The sequence below is a fragment of the Narcine bancroftii genome, chromosome 2, assembly GCF_036971445.1.
Source record: "Narcine bancroftii isolate sNarBan1 chromosome 2, sNarBan1.hap1, whole genome shotgun sequence".
In the NCBI taxonomy this organism is placed as follows: Eukaryota; Metazoa; Chordata; class Chondrichthyes; order Torpediniformes; family Narcinidae; genus Narcine; species Narcine bancroftii.
In genome coordinates, this window is record NC_091470.1 from 181556452 (window position 1) to 181581517 (window position 25066).

The 25066-nt window shown below is 41.9% G+C and overlaps 1 protein-coding gene across 5 annotated transcripts in view; it reads right to left on the minus strand.

The window, feature by feature from the left end:
* csnk2b (casein kinase 2, beta polypeptide) overlaps window positions 1-25066 on the minus strand; it is a 77026-nt gene that overhangs the window by 27935 nt on the left and 24025 nt on the right. For 4 of the 5 annotated variants that reach the window (XM_069919492.1, XM_069919488.1, XM_069919487.1 and 1 more), the window contains 3 exons: window positions 23939-24021; window positions 22779-22881; window positions 19538-19653 (listed from right to left, as the gene is read on the minus strand). In XM_069919492.1, coding sequence (XP_069775593.1) covers window positions 19538-19653; window positions 22779-22881; window positions 23939-24010 — 291 coding nt within the window. In that variant the 5' untranslated portion in view covers window positions 24011-24021. The remainder of the gene's footprint in view (window positions 1-19537; window positions 19654-22778; window positions 22882-23938; window positions 24022-25066) is intronic. The other variant, XM_069919491.1, reaches the window with a different exon arrangement.

Below are 25066 nucleotides of genomic sequence, written 5' to 3' on the forward strand. Positions count from 1 at the left end.
TGTATATCTTTTCCTCCCAGGGACACTTCAAGAAGTAATACCGTATATCTTTACCTTCCAGGGACGCTACACAAAGTAATACCGTATATTTTTACCTTCCAGGGACCAACAAGTAATTCTGTATATCTTTCCCTCCCAGGGACGCTTCAAGAAGTAATACTGTATATCTCTACCTCCCAAGGACGCAACACAAAGTAATACTGTATATCTCTACCTCCCAGGGACGCTACACAAAGTAATACTGTATATCTATACTTCCCAGGGACGCCACACAAAGTAATACTGTAAATCTTCACCTTCCAGGGATGCTACACAAAGTACAACTGTATGTTATTACCTTAAAGGGACCAACAAGTAATACTCTATATCTTTCTCTCCCAGGGACGCTTCAAGAAGTAATACTGTATATCTCTACCTCCCCGGGTCGCAACACAAAGTAATACAGTATATCTTTACAACCCAGGGACCAACAAGTAGTGCTGTGTATCTTTTCCTCTTAGGGATGCTACAAGAAGTAGTACTGTACATCTTTCCCTCCTTGGGACCAACAAGTAATACTGTATATCTTTACCTCCCAGGGACCAACAAGTAGTACTGTATATCTTTTCCTCCCAGGGACGCTTCAAGAAGTAATACCGTATATCTTTACCTTCCAGGGATGCTACACAAAGTAATACCGTATATTTTTAACTTCCATGGACCAACAAGTAATACTGTATATCTTTCCCTCCCAGGGACCAACAAGTAGTACTGTCTATCTCATCCGCTAAGGGACGCTACAAGAAGTAGTACTGTACATCTTTCCCTCCTAGGGACCAACAAGTAATACTGTATATCTTTACCTCCCAAGGACCAACAATTAATAATGTATATCTTTACCTCCCAGGGACCAACAAGTAATACTGTATATCTTTCCCTCCCAGGGACGCTTCAAGAAGTAATACTGTATATCACTACCTCCCAGGGACGCTACACGAAGTAATACTGTATATCTTTTCCACCCAGGGACCAACAAGTAATACTGTATATCTTTACCTCCCAAGGACCAACAATTAATAATGTATATCTTTACCTCCCAGGGACCAACAAGTAATACTGTATATCTTTCCCTCCCAGGGACGCTTCAAGAAGTAATACTGTATATCACTACCTCCCAGGGACGCTACACGAAGTAATACTGTATATCTTTTCCACCTAGCGACCAACAAGTAATACTGTATATCTTTACCTCCCAGGGACCAACAAGTACTACTGTATATCTTTTCCTCCAAGGGACGCTACAAGAAGTAGTAATGTACATCTTTCCCTCCTAGGGACCAAGAAGTAGTACGGTATATCTTTTCCTCCTGGGGACACTACAAGAAGTAATACTGTATGTCTTTCCCTCCTAGGGACCAACAAGTAATACTGTATATCTTTACCTAGCAGGGACCAACAAGTAGTACTGTCTATCTCTTCCGCTAAGGGACGCTACAAGAAGTAGTACTGTACATCTTTACCTCCTAGGGACCAACAAGTAATACTGTATATCTTTCCCTCCTAAAAACAATACAAGAACGAATACTGTATATCTTTACCTCCTAAGGACGCTACAAGAAATAATACTGTATATCTTTACCTCCCAGGGACACTACACGAAGTAATACAAAATATCTTTACCTCCCAGAGACGCTACACGAAGTAAAACTGTATATTTTTACCTCCCAGGGACGCTACACGAAGTAATACCGTACATCTTTACCTTCCAGAGACGATACACAAAGTAATACTGTATATAGTTACATTCCAGGGAACAGCAAGTAATACTGTATATCTTTCCCTCCCAGGGACACTTCAAGAAGTAATACTGTATATCTCTACCTCCCAGGAATGCTACATGAAGTAATACTGTATATCTTTCCCATCAAGGAACGCTACAAGAAGTAATACTGTATATATTTACCTCCCAGGGACGCTACAAAAAGTAATACTGCATATCGTTACCTCCTGGGGACGCTACAAGAAGTAATACTGTATATCATTCCCTCCTAAGGACGCTACAAGAAGTAATACTGTATATATTTACCTCCCAGGGACCAACATGTAGTACTGTATATCTTTTCATCCTAGGGACGCTACAAGAAGTAGTACTGTACATCTTTATCTCCCAGGGACATTACAATACTGTACATCTTTACCTCCCAGGGACGCTAGACGAAGTAATACTGCATATCTTTACATCCCAGGGAATAACAAGTAATACTATATATCTTTCCCTCCTAGGGACCAACAAGTAATACTGTATATCTTTACCTCCCAGGGACCAACAAGTACAACTGTATATCTTTACCTCCCAGGGACGCTACACGAAGTAATACTATATATCTATACCTCCCAGGGATGCTATAAGAAATAATACTGTTATCTTTACCTCCTGGGGACGCTACAAAAAGTAATATTGAATATCGTTACCTCCTGGGGACGCTACAAGAAGTAATACTGTATATCATTCCCTCCTAAGGACGCTACAAGAAGTAATACTGTATATTTTTACCTCCTCGGGATGCTACAAGAAGTAATACTGTATATCTACCTCTGAGGGACACTACAAGAAGTAATACTGCATATCCTTACCTCCCAAGGACGCTACTAGAAGTAATACTGTATATCTTTACGTCCCAGGGATGCTACATGAAGTAATACTGTATATCTTCACCTCCCACGGACGCTACACGAAGTAATACTGTATATCTTTACCTTCCAGGGACCAACAAGTAATACTGTATATCTTTCCCTCCCAGGGACACTACAAGAAGTAGTACTGTATATCTTTACATCCCTGGGACGCGACAAGAAGTAATACTAGACATCCTTCCCTCCCAGGGACGCTACAAGAAGTAATACTGCATATCTGTACCTCCTACGGATGCTACAAGAAGTAATACTGTACATATCTCTCTCCTAGGGAAGCTACAAGAAGTAATAATGTATATCTTTCCCTCCCAGGGACGCAACAAGAAGTAATACTGTATATCTTTACATCCGAGGGAAGCAACAAGAAGTAATACTGCATATCTTTACCTCCCAGGGACGCTAAACGAAGTAATACTGTATATCTTTACCTCCTAGGGACGCTACAAAAAGTAATACTGCATATCGTTACCTCCTGGGGACGCTACAAGAAGTAATACTGAATATCATTCCCTCCTAAGGACGCTACAAGAAGTAATACTGTATATCATTCCCTCCTAAGGACGCTACAAGAAGTAATACTGTATATCTTTACCTTCCAGGGACGCTACAGGAAGTAATACTATATATCTTTACCTCCCAGGGATGCTACAAGAAGTAATACTGTATATCCTTACCTCCCAGGGACGCTACTAGAAGTAATACTGTATATCTTTACCTCCCAGGGAGGCTACACGAAGTAATACTGTATATCTTTAGCTTCCAGGGACCAACAAGTAATACTGTACATCTTTCCCTCCCATGGACGCTAGACGAAGTAATACTGCATATCTTTACCTCCCAGGGACACTACACGAAGTAATACTGTATATCTTTACCTCGCAGTAACGCTACACGATGTAATACTGTTTATCTTTACGTCCCAGGGACCAACAAGTAGTACTGTATATCTTTTCCTCCAAGGGACGCTACAAGAAGTACTACGGTACATCTTTCCCTCCCAGGGAACAACAAGTAATATTGTATATCTTTCCCTCCCAGGGACCAACAAGTAATACTGTACATCATTTCCTCCAAGGGATGCTACAAGAAGTAGTACTGGACATCTTTCCCTCCCAGGGACGCTACAAGAAGTAATACTGTATATCTTTCCCTCCCATGGATGCTACAAGAAGTACTACTGCATATCTTTACCTCCTACAGATGCTACAAGTAGTAATACTGTACATTTTTCACTCCTAGGGAAGCTACAAAAAGTAATACTGCATATCTTTCCCTCTCAGGGACGCTACACGAAGTAATACTATATATCTTTACCTCCCAGGGATGCTACAAGAAGTAATACTGTATATCTTTACCTCCCAGGGAAGCTACAAAAAGTAATACTATGTATTTTACCTCCTAGGGATGCTACAAAAAGTAATACTGCATATCGTTACCTCCTGGGGACGCTACAAGAAGTAATACTGTATATCATTCCCTCCTAAGGACGCTACAAGAAGTAATACTGTATGTTTTTACCTCCTAGGGATGCTACAAGAAGTTATACTGTATATCTACCTCCTCGGGACACAACAAGAAGTAATACTGCATATCCTTACCTCCCAGGGATGCTACTAGAAGTAATACTGTATATCTTTACCTACCGGTGACGCTACATTAAGTAATACTGTATATCTTTACCACCCAGGGACGAACAAATAGTACTGTATATCATTTCCTCTTAGGGATGCTACAAGGAGTAGTACTGTACATCTTTCCTTCCTAGGGACCAACAAGTCATACTGTGTATCTTTACCTCCCAGGGACCAACAAGTACTACTGTATATCTTTACCTCCTCGGGATGCTACAAGAAGTAGTATTGTACATCTTTACCTCCTAGGGACCAACAAGTATTACGGTATATCTTTCCCTCCTAGGGAGACTACAAGAAGTAATACTGTATAACTTTGCCTCCTAGGTACCAACAAGTAATACTGTATATCTTTACCTAGCAGGGAACAACAAGTAGTACAGTATATCTTTACCTCCCAGTGACCAACAAGTAGTACTGTATATCTTTTCCTCCTCGGGACACTACACGAAGTAATACTGTATATCTTTACCTCCCAGGGACGCTACACGAATCAATACAGTATATCTTTACCTCCCAGGGACGCTTCACAAAGTAATACTGTATATCTTTACCTCCCAGTGACGCTACACCAAGTAATACTATATATCTTTACATCCCAGGGATGCTACAAGAAGTAATACTGAATATCTTTACCTCCTGGGGACACTACAAGAAGTAATACTGTATATCATTCCCTCCTAAGGACGCTACAAGAAGTAAAACTGTATTTTTTTTACCTCCTAGGGATGCTACAAGGAGTAATACTGTATATCTACCTCCTAGGGACACTACAAGAAGTAATACTGCATATCCTTACCTCCCAGAGACGCTACTAGAAGTATTACTGTATATCTTTACCTCCCAGGGACCCTTCTCGAAGTAATACTGTATATCTTTACCTTCCAGGGACGCTACACAAAGTAATACTGTATATCTTTACCTTCCAGGGACCAACAAGTAATATTGTATATCTTTCTCTCCTAGGGACACTTCAAGAATTAATACTGTATATCTCTACCTCCCCGGGACGCAACACAAAGTAATACTGTACATCTTTACAACCCAGGGACCAAAAAGTAGTACTGTATATCTTTTCGTCTTTGGGATGCTACAAGAAGTAGTACTGTACATCGTTCCCACCTAGGGACCAACAAGTCATACTGTACATCTTTACCTCCCAGGGACCAACAAGTAGTAATGTATATCTTTTCCTCCCAGGGACACTTCAAGAAGTAATACCGTATATCTTTACCTTCCAGGGACGCTACACAAAGTAATACCGTATATTTTTACCTTCCAGGGACCAACAAGTAATTCTGTATATCTTTCCCTCCCAGGGACGCTTCAAGAAGTAATACTGTATATCTCTACCTCCCAAGGACGCAACACAAAGTAATACTGTATATCTCTACCTCCCAGGGACGCTACACAAAGTAATACTGTATATCTATACTTCCCAGGGACGCCACACAAAGTAATACTGTAAATCTTCACCTTCCAGGGATGCTACACAAAGTACAACTGTATGTTATTACCTTAAAGGGACCAACAAGTAATACTCTATATCTTTCTCTCCCAGGGACGCTTCAAGAAGTAATACTGTATATCTCTACCTCCCCGGGTCGCAACACAAAGTAATACAGTATATCTTTACAACCCAGGGACCAACAAGTAGTGCTGTGTATCTTTTCCTCTTAGGGATGCTACAAGAAGTAGTACTGTACATCTTTCCCTCCTTGGGACCAACAAGTAATACTGTATATCTTTACCTCCCAGGGACCAACAAGTAGTACTGTATATCTTTTCCTCCCAGGGACGCTTCAAGAAGTAATACCGTATATCTTTACCTTCCAGGGATGCTACACAAAGTAATACCGTATATTTTTAACTTCCATGGACCAACAAGTAATACTGTATATCTTTCCCTCCCAGGGACCAACAAGTAGTACTGTCTATCTCATCCGCTAAGGGACGCTACAAGAAGTAGTACTGTACATCTTTCCCTCCTAGGGACCAACAAGTAATACTGTATATCTTTACCTCCCAAGGACCAACAATTAATAATGTATATCTTTACCTCCCAGGGACCAACAAGTAATACTGTATATCTTTCCCTCCCAGGGACGCTTCAAGAAGTAATACTGTATATCACTACCTCCCAGGGACGCTACACGAAGTAATACTGTATATCTTTTCCACCCAGGGACCAACAAGTAATACTGTATATCTTTACCTCCCAAGGACCAACAATTAATAATGTATATCTTTACCTCCCAGGGACCAACAAGTAATACTGTATATCTTTCCCTCCCAGGGACGCTTCAAGAAGTAATACTGTATATCACTACCTCCCAGGGACGCTACACGAAGTAATACTGTATATCTTTTCCACCTAGCGACCAACAAGTAATACTGTATATCTTTACCTCCCAGGGACCAACAAGTACTACTGTATATCTTTTCCTCCAAGGGACGCTACAAGAAGTAGTAATGTACATCTTTCCCTCCTAGGGACCAAGAAGTAGTACGGTATATCTTTTCCTCCTGGGGACACTACAAGAAGTAATACTGTATGTCTTTCCCTCCTAGGGACCAACAAGTAATACTGTATATCTTTACCTAGCAGGGACCAACAAGTAGTACTGTCTATCTCTTCCGCTAAGGGACGCTACAAGAAGTAGTACTGTACATCTTTACCTCCTAGGGACCAACAAGTAATACTGTATATCTTTCCCTCCTAAAAACAATACAAGAACGAATACTGTATATCTTTACCTCCTAAGGACGCTACAAGAAATAATACTGTATATCTTTACCTCCCAGGGACACTACACGAAGTAATACAAAATATCTTTACCTCCCAGAGACGCTACACGAAGTAAAACTGTATATTTTTACCTCCCAGGGACGCTACACGAAGTAATACCGTACATCTTTACCTTCCAGAGACGATACACAAAGTAATACTGTATATAGTTACATTCCAGGGAACAGCAAGTAATACTGTATATCTTTCCCTCCCAGGGACACTTCAAGAAGTAATACTGTATATCTCTACCTCCCAGGAATGCTACATGAAGTAATACTGTATATCTTTCCCATCAAGGAACGCTACAAGAAGTAATACTGTATATATTTACCTCCCAGGGACGCTACAAAAAGTAATACTGCATATCGTTACCTCCTGGGGACGCTACAAGAAGTAATACTGTATATCATTCCCTCCTAAGGACGCTACAAGAAGTAATACTGTATATATTTACCTCCCAGGGACCAACATGTAGTACTGTATATCTTTTCATCCTAGGGACGCTACAAGAAGTAGTACTGTACATCTTTATCTCCCAGGGACATTACAATACTGTACATCTTTACCTCCCAGGGACGCTAGACGAAGTAATACTGCATATCTTTACATCCCAGGGAATAACAAGTAATACTATATATCTTTCCCTCCTAGGGACCAACAAGTAATACTGTATATCTTTACCTCCCAGGGACCAACAAGTACAACTGTATATCTTTACCTCCCAGGGACGCTACACGAAGTAATACTATATATCTATACCTCCCAGGGATGCTATAAGAAATAATACTGTTATCTTTACCTCCTGGGGACGCTACAAAAAGTAATATTGAATATCATTACCTCCTGGGGACGCTACAAGAAGTAATACTGTATATCATTCCCTCCTAAGGACGCTACAAGAAGTAATACTGTATATTTTTACCTCCTCGGGATGCTACAAGAAGTAATACTGTATATCTACCTCTGAGGGACACTACAAGAAGTAATACTGCATATCCTTACCTCCCAAGGACGCTACTAGAAGTAATACTGTATATCTTTACGTCCCAGGGATGCTACATGAAGTAATACTGTATATCTTCACCTCCCACGGACGCTACACGAAGTAATACTGTATATCTTTACCTTCCAGGGACCAACAAGTAATACTGTATATCTTTCCCTCCCAGGGACACTACAAGAAGTAGTACTGTATATCTTTACATCCCTGGGACGCGACAAGAAGTAATACTAGACATCCTTCCCTCCCAGGGACGCTACAAGAAGTAATACTGCATATCTGTACCTCCTACGGATGCTACAAGAAGTAATACTGTACATATCTCTCTCCTAGGGAAGCTACAAGAAGTAATAATGTATATCTTTCCCTCCCAGGGACGCAACAAGAAGTAATACTGTATATCTTTACATCCGAGGGAAGCAACAAGAAGTAATACTGCATATCTTTACCTCCCAGGGACGCTAAACGAAGTAATACTGTATATCTTTACCTCCTAGGGACGCTACAAAAAGTAATACTGCATATCGTTACCTCCTGGGGACGCTACAAGAAGTAATACTGAATATCATTCCCTCCTAAGGACGCTACAAGAAGTAATACTGTATATCATTCCCTCCTAAGGACGCTACAAGAAGTAATACTGTATATCTTTACCTTCCAGGGACGCTACAGGAAGTAATACTATATATCTTTACCTCCCAGGGATGCTACAAGAAGTAATACTGTATATCCTTACCTCCCAGGGACGCTACTAGAAGTAATACTGTATATCTTTACCTCCCAGGGAGGCTACACGAAGTAATACTGTATATCTTTAGCTTCCAGGGACCAACAAGTAATACTGTACATCTTTCCCTCCCATGGACGCTAGACGAAGTAATACTGCATATCTTTACCTCCCAGGGACACTACACGAAGTAATACTGTATATCTTTACCTCGCAGTAACGCTACACGATGTAATACTGTTTATCTTTACGTCCCAGGGACCAACAAGTAGTACTGTATATCTTTTCCTCCAAGGGACGCTACAAGAAGTACTACGGTACATCTTTCCTTCCCAGGGAACAACAAGTAATATTGTATATCTTTCCCTCCCAGGGACCAACAAGTAATACTGTACATCATTTCCTCCAAGGGATGCTACAAGAAGTAGTACTGGACATCTTTCCCTCCCAGGGACGCTACAAGAAGTAATACTGTATATCTTTCCCTCCCATGGATGCTACAAGAAGTACTACTGCATATCTTTACCTCCTACAGATGCTACAAGTAGTAATACTGTACATTTTTCACTCCTAGGGAAGCTACAAAAAGTAATACTGCATATCTTTCCCTCTCAGGGACGCTACACGAAGTAATACTATATATCTTTACCTCCCAGGGATGCTACAAGAAGTAATACTGTATATCTTTACCTCCCAGGGAAGCTACAAAAAGTAATACTATGTATTTTACCTCCTAGGGATGCTACAAAAAGTAATACTGCATATCGTTACCTCCTGGGGACGCTACAAGAAGTAATACTGTATATCATTCCCTCCTAAGGACGCTACAAGAAGTAATACTGTATGTTTTTACCTCCTAGGGATGCTACAAGAAGTTATACTGTATATCTACCTCCTCGGGACACAACAAGAAGTAATACTGCATATCCTTACCTCCCAGGGATGCTACTAGAAGTAATACTGTATATCTTTACCTACCGGTGACGCTACATTAAGTAATACTGTATATATTTACCTCCCAGGGACGCTACAAGAAGTAATACTGTATATCTTTACCTTCCAGGGATGCTACACAAAGTAATACTGTATATCATTACCTTAAAGGGACCAACAAGTAATACTGCATATCTTTCCCTCCCACGGACACTTCAAGAAGTAATACTGTATATCTCTACCTCCCAGGGACGCGACATGACAAAATACTGTACATCTTTCCCTCCCAGGGACGTTACAAGAAGTAATACTTTATATCTTTCCCTCCCGGGGACGCTTCAAGAAGTAATACTGTATATCTCTACCTCCCAGCGATGCTACACGTAGTAATACTGTATATCTTTACATCCCAGGGAATAACAAGTAATACTGTATATCTTTCCCTCCTAGGGACCAACAAGTAATACTGTTTATCTTTACCTCCCAGGGACCAACAAGTACTACTGTATATATTTCCCTCCCAGGGACGCTACAAGAAGTAATACTGTATATCTTTACCTCACAGGGACGCTACACGAAGTAATACTATATATCTATACCTCCCAGGGATGCTATAAGAAGTAATACTGTATATCTTTAACTCCTAGGGACGCTACAAAAAGTAATATTGAATATCGTTACCTCCTGGGGACGCTACAAGAAGTAATACTGTATATTATTCCCTCCTAAGGACGCTACAAGAAGTAATACTGTATATTTTTACCTCCTCGTGATGCTACAAGAAGTAATACTGGATATCTACCTCTGAGGGACACTACAAGAAGTAATACTGCATATCCTTACCTCCCAGGGACGCTACTAGAAGTAATACTGTATATCTTTACGTCCCAGGGATGCTACATGAAGTAATACTGTATATCTTCACCTCCCAGGGACGCTACATGAAGTAATACTGTATATCTTTACCTTCCAGGGATGCTACACAAAGTAATACTGTATATCATTACCTTAAAGGGACCAACAAGTAATACTGCATATCTTTCCCTCCCACGGACACTTCAAGAAGTAATACTGTATATCTCTACCTCCCAGGGACACGACATGACAAAATACTGTACATCTTTCCCTCCCAGGGACGTTACAAGAAGTAATACTGGATATCTTTCCCTCCCAGGGACGCTACAAGAAGTAGTACTGTATATCTTTACATCCCTGGGACGCGACAAGAAATAATACTAGGAATCCTTCCCTCCCAGGGACGCTACAAGAAGTAATACTGCATATCTGTACCTCCTACGGATGCTACAAGAAGTAATACTGTACATATCTCTCTCCTAGGGAAGCTACAAGAAGTAATAATGTATATCTTTCCCTCCCAGGGACGCTACAAGAAGTAATACTGTATATCTTTACATCCGAGGGAAGCAACAAGAAGTAATACTGTATATCTTTACCTCCCAGGGACGCTAAACGAAGTAATACTGTATATCTTTACCTCCTAGGGACGCTACAAAAAGTAATACTGCATATCGATACCTCCTGGGGACGCTACAAGAAGTAATACTGTATATCATTCCCTCCTAAGGACGCTACAAGAAGTAATACTGTATATATTTATCTCCCAGGGACCAACATGTAGTACTGTATATCTTTTCATCCTAGGGACGCTACAAGAAGTAGAACTGTACATCTTTGCCTCCTAGGAACCAACAAGTAATACTGTACATCTTTATCTCCCAGGGACATTACAATACTGTACATCTTTACCTCCCAGGGACGCTACAAGAAGTAATACTGTACATCTTTCCCACCCATGGACGCTAGACGAAGTAATACTGCATATCTTTACCTCCCAGGGACACTACACGAAGTAAAACTGTATATCTTTACCTCCCAGGGACGTTACACAAAATAATACTGTATATCTTTACCATCCAGGGACGCTTCAAGAAGTAATACTGTATATCTCTACCTCGCAGTAACGCTACACGAAATAATACTGTATATCTTTACCTCCCAGGGATGCTACTAGAAGTAATACTGTATATATTTACCTCCCGGTGACGCTACATTAAGTAATACTGTATATATTTACCTCCCGGGGACGCTACAAGAAGTAATACTGTATATCTTTCCCTCCCGGGGACGCTTCAAGATGTAATACTGAATATCTCTACCTCCCAGGGATGCTACACGAAGTAATAATGTATGTCTTTACCTTCCAGGGATGCTACACAAAGTAATACTGTATATCATTACCTTAAAGGGACCAACAAGTAATACTGCATATCTTTCCCTCCCACAGACACTTCAAGAAGTAACACTGTATATTTCTACCTCCCAGGGACGCGACATGAAATAATACTGTACATCTTTCCCTCCCAGGGACGTTACAAGAAGTAATACTGGATTTCTTTCCCTCCCAGGGACGCTACAAGAAGTAGTACTGTATATCTTTACATCCCTGCGACGCGACAAGAAGTAATACTAGACATCCTTCCCTCCCAGCGACGCTACAAGAAGTAATACTGCATATCTGTACCTCCTACGGATGCTACAAGAAGTAATACTGCATATCGTTACCTCCTGGGGACGCTACAAGAAGTAATACTGTATATCATTCCCTCCTAAGGACGCTACAAGAAGTAATACTGTATATCTTTCCCTGCCAGGGACGCTACAAGAAGTAATACTGTATATCTTTACCTCCCAGGGACTCTACAAGAAATAATACCGTATATCTTTCCCTCCCAGGGATGCTTCAAAAAGTAATGCTATATATCTTTACCTCCTAGGGACGCTACAAAAAGTAATACTGAATATCGTTACTCCTGGGTACGCTACAAGAAGTAATACTGTATATCATTCCCTCCTCAGGACGCGACAAGAAGTAATACTGTATGTTTTTACCTCCTAGGGATGCTACAAGAAGTTATACTGTATATCTACCTCCTCGGGACACAACAAGAAGTAATACTGCATATCCTTACCTCCTAGGGATGCTACTAGAAGTAATACTGTATATATTTACCTCCCGGTGACGCTACATTAAGTAATACTGTATATATTTACCTCCCGGGGACGCTACAAGAAGTAATACTGTATATCTTTCCCTCCCGGGGACGCTTCAAGATGTAATACTGAATATCTCTACCTCCCAGGGATGCTACACGTAGTAATACTGTATATCTTTACATCCCAGGGAATAACAAGTAATACTGTACATCTTTCACTCCTAGGGACCAACAAGTAATACTGTATATCTTGACCTCCCAGGGACCAACAAGTACTACTGTACATCTTTCCCTCCCAGGGACGCTACAAGTAGTAATACTGTATATCTTTACCTCCCAGGAACGCTACACGAAGCAATACTATATATCTATACCTCCCAGGGATGCTATAAGAAGTAATACTGTATATCTTTACCTCCTGGGGACGCTACAAGAAGTAATACTGTATATTTTTACCTCCTCGGGATGCTACAAGAAGTAATACTGGATATCTACCTCTGAGGGACACTACAAGAGGTAATACTGCATATCCTTACCTCCCAGGGACGCTACTAGAAGTAATACTCTATATCTTTACGTCCCAGGGACGCTACATGAAGTAATACTGTATATCTTCACCTCCCAGGGACGCTACTCGAAATAATACTGTATATCTTTACATTCCAGGGACCAACAAATAATACTGTATATCTTTCCCTCCCAGGGATGCTACACGAAGTAATAAGGTATATCTTTACCTTCCAGGGATGCTACACAAAGTAATACTGTATATCATTACCTTAAAGGGACCAACAAGTAATACTGCATATCTTTCCCTCCCACGGACACTTCAAGAAGTAATACTGTATATTTCTACCTCCCAGGGACGCGACATGAAATAATACTGGATATCTTTCCCTCCCAGGGACGCTACAAGAAGTAGTACTGTATATCTCTACGTCCCTGCGACGCGACAAGAAGTAATACTAGACATCCTTTCCTCCCAGGGACGCTACAAGAAGTAATACTGCATATCTGTACCTCCTACGGATGCTACAAGAAGTAATACTGCATATCGTTACCTCCTGGGGACGCTACAAGAAGTAATACTGTATATCATTCCCTCCTAAGGACGCTACAAGAAGTAATACTGTATATCTTTCCCTCCCAGGGACGCTACAAGAAGTAATACTGTATATCTTTACCTCCCAGGGACGCTACAGGAAGTAATACTATATATCTTTACCTCCCAGGGATGCTACAAGAAGTAGTACTGTATATCTTTACATCCCTGCGACGCGACAAGAAATAATACTAGACATCCTTCCCTCCCAGGGACGCTACAAGAAGTAATACTGCATATCTGAACCTCCTACGGATGCTACAAGAAGTAATACTGCATATCGTTACCTCCTGGGGACGCTACAAGAAGTAATACTGTATATCATTCCCTCCTAAGGACGATACAGGAAGTAATACTGTATATTTTTACCTCCCAGGGATGCTACAAGAAGTAATACTGTATATCTTTGCCTCCCAGGGACGCTACATGAAGTAATAATGTATACCTTTATCTTCCAGGGATGCTACACAAATTAAAACTGTATATTATTACCTTAAAGGGACCAACAAGTAATACTCTATATCTTTCCCTCCCAGGGACGCTTCAAGAAGTAATACTGTATATCTCTACCTCCCAAGGACGCTACACGAAGTAATACTGTATATCTATACTTCCCAGGGACGCTACACAAAGTAATACCGTATATCTTTCTCTCCCAGGGACGCTTCAAGAAGTAATACTGTATATCTCTACCTCCCAGGGACGCTACAGGAAGTAATGCTGTATATCTTTAACTCCCAGGGACGCTACACGAAGTAATACTGTATATCCTTACCAACTAGGGACATTACATGAAGTAATACTGTATATCTTTCCCTCCCAGGGACGCTTCAAGAAGTAATACTGTATATCTCTACCTCCCCGGGACGCAACACAAAGTAATACTGTATATCTTTACAACCCAGGGACCAAAAAGTAGTACTGTATATCTTTTCCTCTTTGGGATGCTACAAGAAGAAGTACTGTACATCGTTCCCTCCTAGGGACCAACAAGTCATACTGTACATCTTTACCTCCCAGGGACCAACAAGTAGTAATGTATATCTATTCCTCCCAGGGACACTTGAAGAAGTAATAAGGTATATCTTTACCTTCCAGGGACGCTACACAAAGTAATACCGTATATTTTTACCTTCCAGGGAACAACAAGTAATACTTTATATCTTTCCCTCCCTGGGACGCTTCAAGAAGTAATACTGTATATCTCTACCTCCCAAGGACGCAACACAAAGTAATACTGTATATCTCTACCTCCCAGGGACGCTACACAAAGTAATACTGTGTATCTATACTTCCCAGGGACGCTACACAAAGTAATACTGTAGATCTTAACCTTGCAGGGATGCTACACAAAGTAAAACTGTATATTATTACCTTAAAGGGACCAACAAGTAATACTCTATATCTTTCTCTCCCAGGGACGCTTCAAGAAGTAATACTGTATATCTCTACCTCACAACGACGCTACACGAAGTAATACTGTATATCTATACTTCCCAGGGACGCTATACGAAGTAATACTGTATATCTTTACCTCCCAGGAACGCTACACGACGTAATACTGTAGATCTTCACCTTCCAGGTACGCTACACAAAGTAATACTGTATATCTTTACCTCCCAAGGACCAACAATTAATAATGTATATCTTTCCCTCCCAGGGACGCTTCAAGAAGTAATACTGTATATCACTACCTCCCAGGGACGCTACACGAAGTAATACTGTATATCTTTTCCACCCAGGGACCAACAAGTAATACTGTATATCTTTTCCTCCTAAGGACCAACTAGTAATACTGTATATCTTTACCTCCCAGGGACCAACAAGTACTACTGTATATCTTTTCCTCCAAGGGACGCTACAAGAAGTAGTAATGTACATCTTTCCCTCCTAGGGACCAACAAGTAATACTGTATATCTTTACCTAGCAGGGACCAAGAAGTAGTACGGTATATCTTTTCCTCCTAGGGACACTACAAGAAGTAATACTGTATGTCCTTCCCTCCTAGGGTCCAACAAGTAATATTGTATATCTTTCCCTCCTATGAACACTACAAGAACGAATACTGTATATCTTTCCCTCCTAGGGACGCTACAAGAAATAATACTGTATATCTTTACCTACCAGGGACGCTACACAAAGTAATACAAAATATCTTTACCTACCAGAGACGCTACACGAAGTAAAACTGTATATTTTTACCTCCCAGGGATGCTACACGAAGTAATACCATACATTATTACCTTCCAGGGACGATACACAAAGTAATACTGTATATCTTTACATTCCAGGGAACAACAAGTAATACTATATATCTTTCCCTCCCAGGGACGCTTCAAGAAGTAATACTGTATATCTCTACCTCCCAGGGACGCTACATGAAGTAATACTGTATATCTTTACCAACCAGGGACGTTACACGAAGTAATACTGTATATCTTTACCTTCCAGGGACTCTATACAAACTAATACTTTATATCTTTCCATCCCAGGGACGCTTCAACAAGTAATGCTGTATATCTCTAACTCCCAGGGACGCAACACAAAGTAGTACTGTATATCTTTACCACCCAGGGACGAACAAATAGTACTGTATATCATTTCCTCTTAGGGATGCTACAAGAAGTAGTACTGTACATCTTTCCTTCCTAGGGACCAACAAGTCATACTGTGTATCTTTACCTCCCAGGGACCAACAAGTACCACTGTATATCTTTTCCTCCTCGGGATGCTACAAGAAGTAGTATTGTACATCTTTACATCCTAGGGACCAACAAGTATTACGGTATATCTTTCCCTCCTAGGGAAACTACAAGAAGTAATACTGTATATCTTTGCCTCCTAGGGACCAACAAGTAATACTGTATATCTTTACCTAACAGGGACGAACAAGTATTACAGTATATCTTTACCTCCCAGGGACCAACAAGTAGTACTGTATATCTTTTCCTCCTCGGGACGCTACAAGAAGTAATACTGTATATCTTTCCCTTCTAGGGACACTACACGAAGTAATACTGTATATCTTTACCTCCCAGGGACGCTACACGAATCAATACAGTATATCTTTACCTCCCAGGGACGCTTCACGAAGTAATACTGTATATCTTTACCTCCCAGTGACGCTACACCAAGTAATACTATATATCTTTACCTCCCAGGGATGCTACAAGAAGTAATACTGTATATCTTTACCTCCCAGGGACGCTATAAAAAGTAATACTATATATCTTTACCTCCTAGGGACGCTACAAAAAGTAATACTGAATATCTTTACCTCCTGGGGACACTACAAGAAGTAATACTGTATATCATTCCCTCCTAAGGACGCTACAAGAAGTAATACTGTATTTTTTTACCTCCTAGGGATGCTACAAGAAGTAATACTGTATATCTACCTCCTAGGGACACTACAAGAAGTAATACTGCATATCCTTACCTCCCAGAGACGCTACTAGAAGTAATACTGTATATCTTTACCTCCCAGGGACCCTCCACGAAGTAATACTGTATATCTTTACCTTCCAGGGACGCTACACAAAGTAGTACTGTATATTTTTACCTCCTTGGGATGCTACAAAAAGTAATACTGCATATCTTTTCCTCCTAGGGTCCAACAAGTAATACTGTATATTTTTACCTCCTAGGGACGTTACAAGAAGTAATAATCTTTCCCTCCCAGCGATGCTACAAGAAGTAATACTGTATATCTACCTCCTAGGGAAACTACAAGAAGTAATACTCTATATCCTTACTACCCAGGGTCGCTACTAGAAGTAATACTGTATATCTTTCCCTGCCAGGGACGCTACAAAAAGTAATACTGCATATTTTTACCTCCCAGCGATGCTACAAGACCAGCTGAGTACAATTTTAAAAAAATACCCTGCTTTTCAAATTCAAGTTGGGTGGATCGTGACTGAAGGGAAATAAAGCCTGTGCAAGACCAAGCAGCAAGCAACACTGTGAGTAATAGAATCAAGGAAAATGATTCATTTGGCCAAGAAGTACTGCAATCAAACTTGTTTGATACGTTAAACTTCACCACTCTCTCAAAATCGTCGAAGCCTTTGGAAAAGTGGGACTCCTCTCAACACGAACTAACTTTAAGATTTCTATTATTTGTTTGGTCAACAACCAAAAGTTCTTGGTTCTCCAACAAAGACTGAGTGATAGCTGCACAGGGGTCCACATATATTTCAAGGGTGCTACAAGGCATCACTAGGGTACTGTAAAGAGTGGAAACGAGCACAAGGGATTTTGGCTTCCTTCAAGGCAGAGTGGGAAATGACACAATCTTCTAAATTTTAAATCGGTCCTTAAAAGAGGTAGAGAAAATGGGACATGAGAACAAACACTGGGAAATTGGGAGAATAGAAACCTTGGGTGTGGAAGGGAGAGAAAAAGTTTAATATATAAACACGTTACACTGTTGGTGTGGCTCGGAATGCATTGTTGGAAAGGACGAAGCAAACACTTTCAGAAGCACTGAAGTCTCAATAGAATTGGATATATTCATAAAATGTTCAGAGCTATACCAGAGTAGATGGGCAAGGATACTAATGAGCTGGAACAATGAGTCTCCAATATTTGAGAAGACCTTGATGCCAACATGAATGAAAATGAGGTCCTGTACTGAATACTGGCCTGTAATAAACAAGGGCTGGGCGAAATCAGGAGAAAACAAACCAGTCCTCAGCAAGGGGTCAGCAGTGGAGAGGGTCAAGAACTTCACATTTCTGGGTGCCAACATCTCTGAGGATTTGTCCAAGGGCCTTCATGTTGATGCAATCACACAGAAGACTCACCAGTGGCTGTATTTGGCGAGGATATTGAAGAGATTTGGTATGTCACCAAAGACTCCCGAAAATTTCTACAAGTGTATCGTGAAGAGCATTCTGACTGGTTGCATCGTTGTCTGGTATGGAGGCACCCGTGCACAGGACAGGACAGGACAGAACTCCAGAGAGTTGTTAACTCAGCCAATGACATCACGGACATCCATCAGTCTTCACTCCATCGAGGACATTTACAAGAGGCAGTGTCTTAAGAAAGCAGCCTTTATCCTAAGGACCCTCATTATCCAGGCCATGCCCTCTTTTCACTGCTACTATCAGGAAGTACAGGAGCCTGAAAATGAGCACCCAGCAGCTCCAGGACAGCTACTTCCCCTCTGCCGTCAGATTTCTCCTCTTTTTTTGCCCTATTTATTTTGTGATGTTATTCTTTGGCTTGGCTTCGCGGACGAAGATTTATGGAGGGGGTAAAAAGTCCACGTCAGCTGCAGGCTCGTTTGTGGCTGACAAGTCCGATGCGGGACAGGCAGACACGGTTGCAGCGGTTGCAGGGGAAAATTGGTTGGTTGGGGTTGAGTGTTGGGTTTTTCCTCCTTTGCCTTTTGTCAGTGAGGTGGGCTGTATATCTTTGTGATGTAATTTATAGCAATATTTGCCCTGTGATGAGGCCGCAAAACAATGAATTTTGTGACATGTTCATGACCATAAATTCTAATTCTGAAACATCAGTAGGTAAGAGTTGGCAGTCAGAAAGGAGGATGGATGCTTTGTGAAAATTGCAAGGTCAATATTTGAATTTATATATACGCCTCTTCACATTACTCCCCTCGTCCAGTCAAACCGCATACGATCTCCCAAGCCAAACCTACCATTTGCGCAATCCCTCGGTTGGTGAGAATGTAGCGGGCATGAATGAGTCCGTACAGCATCTCAGCAGCTTGCTCTATCAGGTCACTCTGGTTTGGATTATCTTCCAGCTCCTCATCTGGCCATGAAAACACACAAACGTCAGACACTTTGCACTGGCCATCTGCAGCAGACAGCTCTAGTAGTTGACTGTATGAACCATTCTTACAAAATCAACATTGGGGTTAACATAAACCAATTGATTAGGAATAAAGAAACCCATTAAAAAAGAGAAGAGACGAGAGCTCCTCTGAAGGTTGAGGGAGGACACAGTTAGTTGATCCTGGCCAATGGGTAGCTTGCATGTTATCTTTACCAACCCAGGGATTCCACAGGTGCTCCAGTTTGTCTGTTCCAAAGACAAGCGAGTTTGTCGCTTAATTGGCAGCTGCCACATGCCCCGAGTGTATTTGAGGGGTATTGGGAGGAAGGGGTGACTAACGGGGGAGGAGGCAGAGAATAGGTAAAATGGAAGCAAATGAGGAATGGGATTGCTCCTGGAGCCGTAATGATTCCATTCACCGAATGGCCTCATCGGGTGTTATCAGACAAAGATCTAGTAGTGATCTTTAATATGACAACCAACCAGACCTAGCAAAGCACTTTCCCCCTTGTGAGTCAAAACTTGTGCCGCACACAAATCTAAATGCAGAGCACTGGGCGGGTTGCTGGAGGATCGCTACACGTGCACAGAGTAATCAAGGTGATCTCACCTGGGGACAGAATTTGGGTGGATCAAGTTCTATTCCAGGGACTTGAAGAAGACAGAACCTCAACCAGTTCCAGAATCGACAGTGCAAAGAAGTCTGATTAGAGGGCATAGGTTTAAGAAATCAGAATTAGCGAGGGTTCCTGAGGGGCCTCGGGCGCTGGAGGCTTCCCAATCTTGTCAGAGGTTTGGACCTGGAGCTCTGGTTTCTTATGGATCCTGTGTGGCTGGCACACTGAAGGGAATCCAAACTGAAGGGAATATTTTGCTTCTATTTCTCTTGTACTGTAAGGGGTGCCAGGCAACACTAATTGCAGCTCTTGGTCTGCCTTACGGCAGGCAGAAGGCAACTGCGTGCAATATTACATTTTCTTTACCATTACACGACAATAAAGGAATCTTGATCTTGAAATGGGGAAAGATGGAAAAGGGACCAGAAAGGCAAGTCTACCCACCCCCCCCGCCCCCGACAGAAAGGGTGATTGGTGCACAGAACAATCTGTCAGAGGAGGTGGGGACAAAAGACATTTGGACAAGTACATGGATAGGACTTTTTTTAAAAAAAGAACAATTTGGCCCTAATACAGGGAAATGGAACCACCTCAGGTAGAATGCTAGATTGGCACTGAGTTGGGACAAAGGATCTATTTCCATGTGGTACAACTACAATTAAATGACTGAGAAGCATATCAACTTTTCACCTTTGGAACACCAGCTCAAATCCAAACGTATTCCTTCTGTGTGTTGAGTTGGTGGCTGAGGAGATTTGCCGAGGGTGTCCCAAGTACTCAGCCCCAAGATCCAAGTTCTGTTCACAGCTGGTGATCTCAGGCAATGAGGGAAGCGGGAAATTGAGTGAAACGTGAAAGTCTGCAGATGCTGTGATGGCAGTGAAAACAGATGCTGGAAGAATACAGCAGATCTTTCCGCCTCCATAGGAGGTAAAGATTATATTACTCACATTTTGGGCCTGAGCCCTTCTTCACGTGAGCTAAAAGCAGGTAAGGAGTCTATATTAAAAAGCTGGTGAATAGGGAAGAATGGGAAGGGGAGGAATATAGACCAGTGGTTCTCCACCTTTTTCTTTCCACTCACATCCCACTTTATGTAATCCCTATGCCATGGGTGCTCTATGATTAGTAAGGAATTGCTTTAAAGTGGGATATGGGTGGAGAGAAAAAGTTTGAAAACCCCTGTTTTAATTGTACCTAATTGACTCGTTATGTGCATGGTTTCAGAGCTCCAAAGGAAAAGGGCCAATGACAATTTTTCTCAACTAAAATATTTCAGTAACCATCGAGTCTAGAGCAGTGATTCTCAACCTTCCCTTTCCAATCACATCCTACCTTAAGCAATCCCTTACTAATCACAGAGCACTGATGGAAAGTGGAATGTAAGTGGAAAAAAAAAGGTTGAGAACCATTGGTATAGACCAACAGACAAAAGGAGTTAATTGGATATAAGAGGACAAGAGAGGAAAGGTGAGAATTTATAGAGGGAGTTGGGGGGGGGGGTAATTTTTGGCTCTGTGAAAGGAGACAGGGAAAAGAGAGAGAGAGAGAGAGACATAGCTAGAGGAAGACATAGGAGACAAGGAAGTGATGGAGGGAGGGGATGCATGCCTCTGTATTAGAAGAATACAGTAAAATCCCCAGTATCTGGAATTAAGGTAACTGCCATCCCCAGGCAACCGGCAAAAGGACGAGGAAATAACTAAATAATATGAATGAATAACAATAACTAGAAATTTAAATATGTTTAAAATTGTAAAAGTAAATGCTCTCCGAAGCAAAACACAATCCGTTGGAGAAGATGGGAGCAAACATTCAGCCAGCGGAGCACCACGGTCGTGCCCTGCCCACAGCAGCTCTTTGAATAAAGTTGCGTTTGATTAAAATGGCAGTGGCCAAGATGAAGAGCCAGCTGATGTGACTCTCCCAAAGGGTCTCCCTATCCCTGCCTTATTAGAGTCTATCTTTATATTAGTATATTAGTAAGGCTTTAACTGTAAACTCGGAGATGGGTTAGCATAGCAGTTAGTGCAACACTGTTACAGCACCAATGACCAGGGTTCAAATTTAAATTTTGTAAGTTAGCTTTACACAATTAAAGGCTACATTACTATTTTTTTCAAATTACTTAACATTTTGCACTGTCTTTTGTCTTTTAAACTGTTTATTCTTAATGCAAATGTATTAGTCAGGCATTGCAAGAGTCTCAGACAAATGGAAAATTTGCATATCCAGCAGGATTTTACTGTATAGTCTATATTCACCAGTGAGGTCACAGGTTTGCCTTCCACAATACACTCATTATTCCCTCACTGCCCCTTTGTGATCTCAGAGACAGGCTCTTCCAAATTCATGTTCAACCACAGCTGGGGAAGCAGGTAGACTTGCTTGCCTGCAGTCAGAGAATAGGAGCAAGCCTGGCTAATGGCACAGACTGTTCCAAATTCCAATGTCATTGTATCAAACAAAGTCTCTGCAACATACCTGGCTCCAGGTCAAGAATCATGTCCAATGCCTGACGATAATGAGGCACCTGCTCATTCAGTCCAGTCAGATTGAACTTGTCCTGAATGTAATCTTCATCAACCTGGATACCAGAGGAGGAGAGGGTAAACCATAGCTCGCATCTCCTAAATCAGTGGTTTTCAAACTTTTTCTTTCCACTCGTACACCACCTTAAGAAATCCCGATGTCATAGGTGCTCTGTGATTAGTAAGGGATGACTTAAGGTGGGATGAGAGTGGAAAGAAAAAGTTTGAAAACCACTGTTTGAATAGTCCCTCATTGACTCGTCATGTGTATGGTTTCATGACTCCAAAGGAAATGGACCGATGACAAATTTTCTTAAGCAAAATATTTCAGTAACAAACCTTCCCTTCCCACTCACATATCACCTTAAGTCATCCTTTACTCATCACAGAGCAACTATGGCACTCTGGCAAGGGGTGAAGCAAGATGATGGGAGATGGGGAAGAGAGGCTGGAGTGGGTCCCCAACGAGGACCTCATCCAGGTGCCGCCAGGACAAAGCTGGAGATGACAGCAGCAAAGGTCCTGACAGTGGTCATGGGCAAACCTGGCTCCACCAGATGGAGATCAGCACCAGGCAGGGCAGAGGTCAGACCACCAGCAACTGGAAAGAGGGGAGCAGAGGGTGGGATGGAGAGGAGCAGAGCTTTGGGCCCCCTGGCCCTGCCCTGCTAGAGGTGGCAGCTTTGCGTTGGGTTGCTTCCCACATTGTGAGCTTGGCTGTGGACATTGCAATGGTGCACGTTATCTGCAGAGACCAGTGGGCAGCAGCGTTCCCAAAGAGAACACGTCCAGAGCAGGAGTCATCCATCCGGCACATCGAGCCTGCTTCCCACTTTCAATGAGATCACAACTAATCTGGCCACAGATCCAACTCTGCCGTTCTCACTGTAACTTGAACATTTAATGAGGCAGCCTCTACTACTTCCTTGGCAGATTTCCACAGAACATCAGTTCTGATTTGCATTCAGACATTTACAAATTCCCATTGCTCTTCCAATGATGATCAATACCCAGAAGGCTGGGATGTGGTCAAGTCCTTCTGCTTTCAACCCATGCTCACTTAGGGGAGTAAATCCCCAGCACTACAAAGCCAGCATTCATCAACAAGCTTACCTCGCAGAAGAACTCGTTGCCACGTAGCCCACAGAACCACGAAATCCATGACACTTCCTCCGAGCTGCTCATCTTCGTATCCTCTGAAAGCAGGGACAGGCAGGAGTGAGCTCTAGGGAGGTGGGTACACATTCCAGCAAACTCAACCACTTGCTCCTCAGTACGAGTATCTGAAAGTCCGCTTGGTCTCATCTGCACCCCACCTCCATGACTCATTTGCTGAAACCACCAATGGCACCAATTTTCCATTGCATGGGAAAGGGCCCTATGTTCCAACTGATTCATGCCATCCAAGCTAGTCCCATTTGCCTACAATCAGCCCATATGCCCCTATCCATGTGCTTTCCAAGCCTGTCCATATTCCTGTCAAAATGTCTTTTAAGCAGGCCAATTATACCAACTTCCTCTGGCAGCTTGTTCCATATCCCCACCACCCTCTTAATATGAAGTAGGTGTCTTTTAAATCGTTCCCCTCTCATACTCTGAGGAAATAGGACATCAACAATTGGCCTTATCTATCTCCCTTAATTTTATAAATGACCACAAGTGCCCTCCTCAGCTTCCCACGCTCCAGGAAGAAAAGTCCTGCCTATCTTTCTAATGCAAGCTACTGATCCCAACAACATTCTGCGTGGCCTTTTCTGCTTCCTTTCCATCTTATGTAGGACTCTGAGCAAAATTGTGTACAATATTCCAAGTGCCCCATCACACCAGAGATTAATTCTGCCCTTGTCGGGTCACTGCTGTGTCAAGAGCATGAACTGCCCGAACTTACCCGAACTGAAGCTCAGTGGACACATTTTTGCTGGCTCAAGTCAGACTGGAGAACACTCATGTAGTGTGGTTTCTGCCAGTCAATTTTGAGGAAGTTCCGCTTCTCAGGTCAATGGAGTTTCTGCAGAAGGCAGCTGCGACCTCACCAAGGTCAACTGTACTTCCATTTTTTTGATCAGTTCATGATTTATCAGAAAGCAATAAGAGGAAAGCACCCCTTGGGACCAATTGCACAAAAATACAAAAGGCTGACAGAGTTTTGGCAGCTTTCAGTATCTGGTTTACCATTTGAGAACTCTTTAACATGCATGGCAAAATACCAATAAGCAATGCTGGCCAGGGCAATGCATTGCC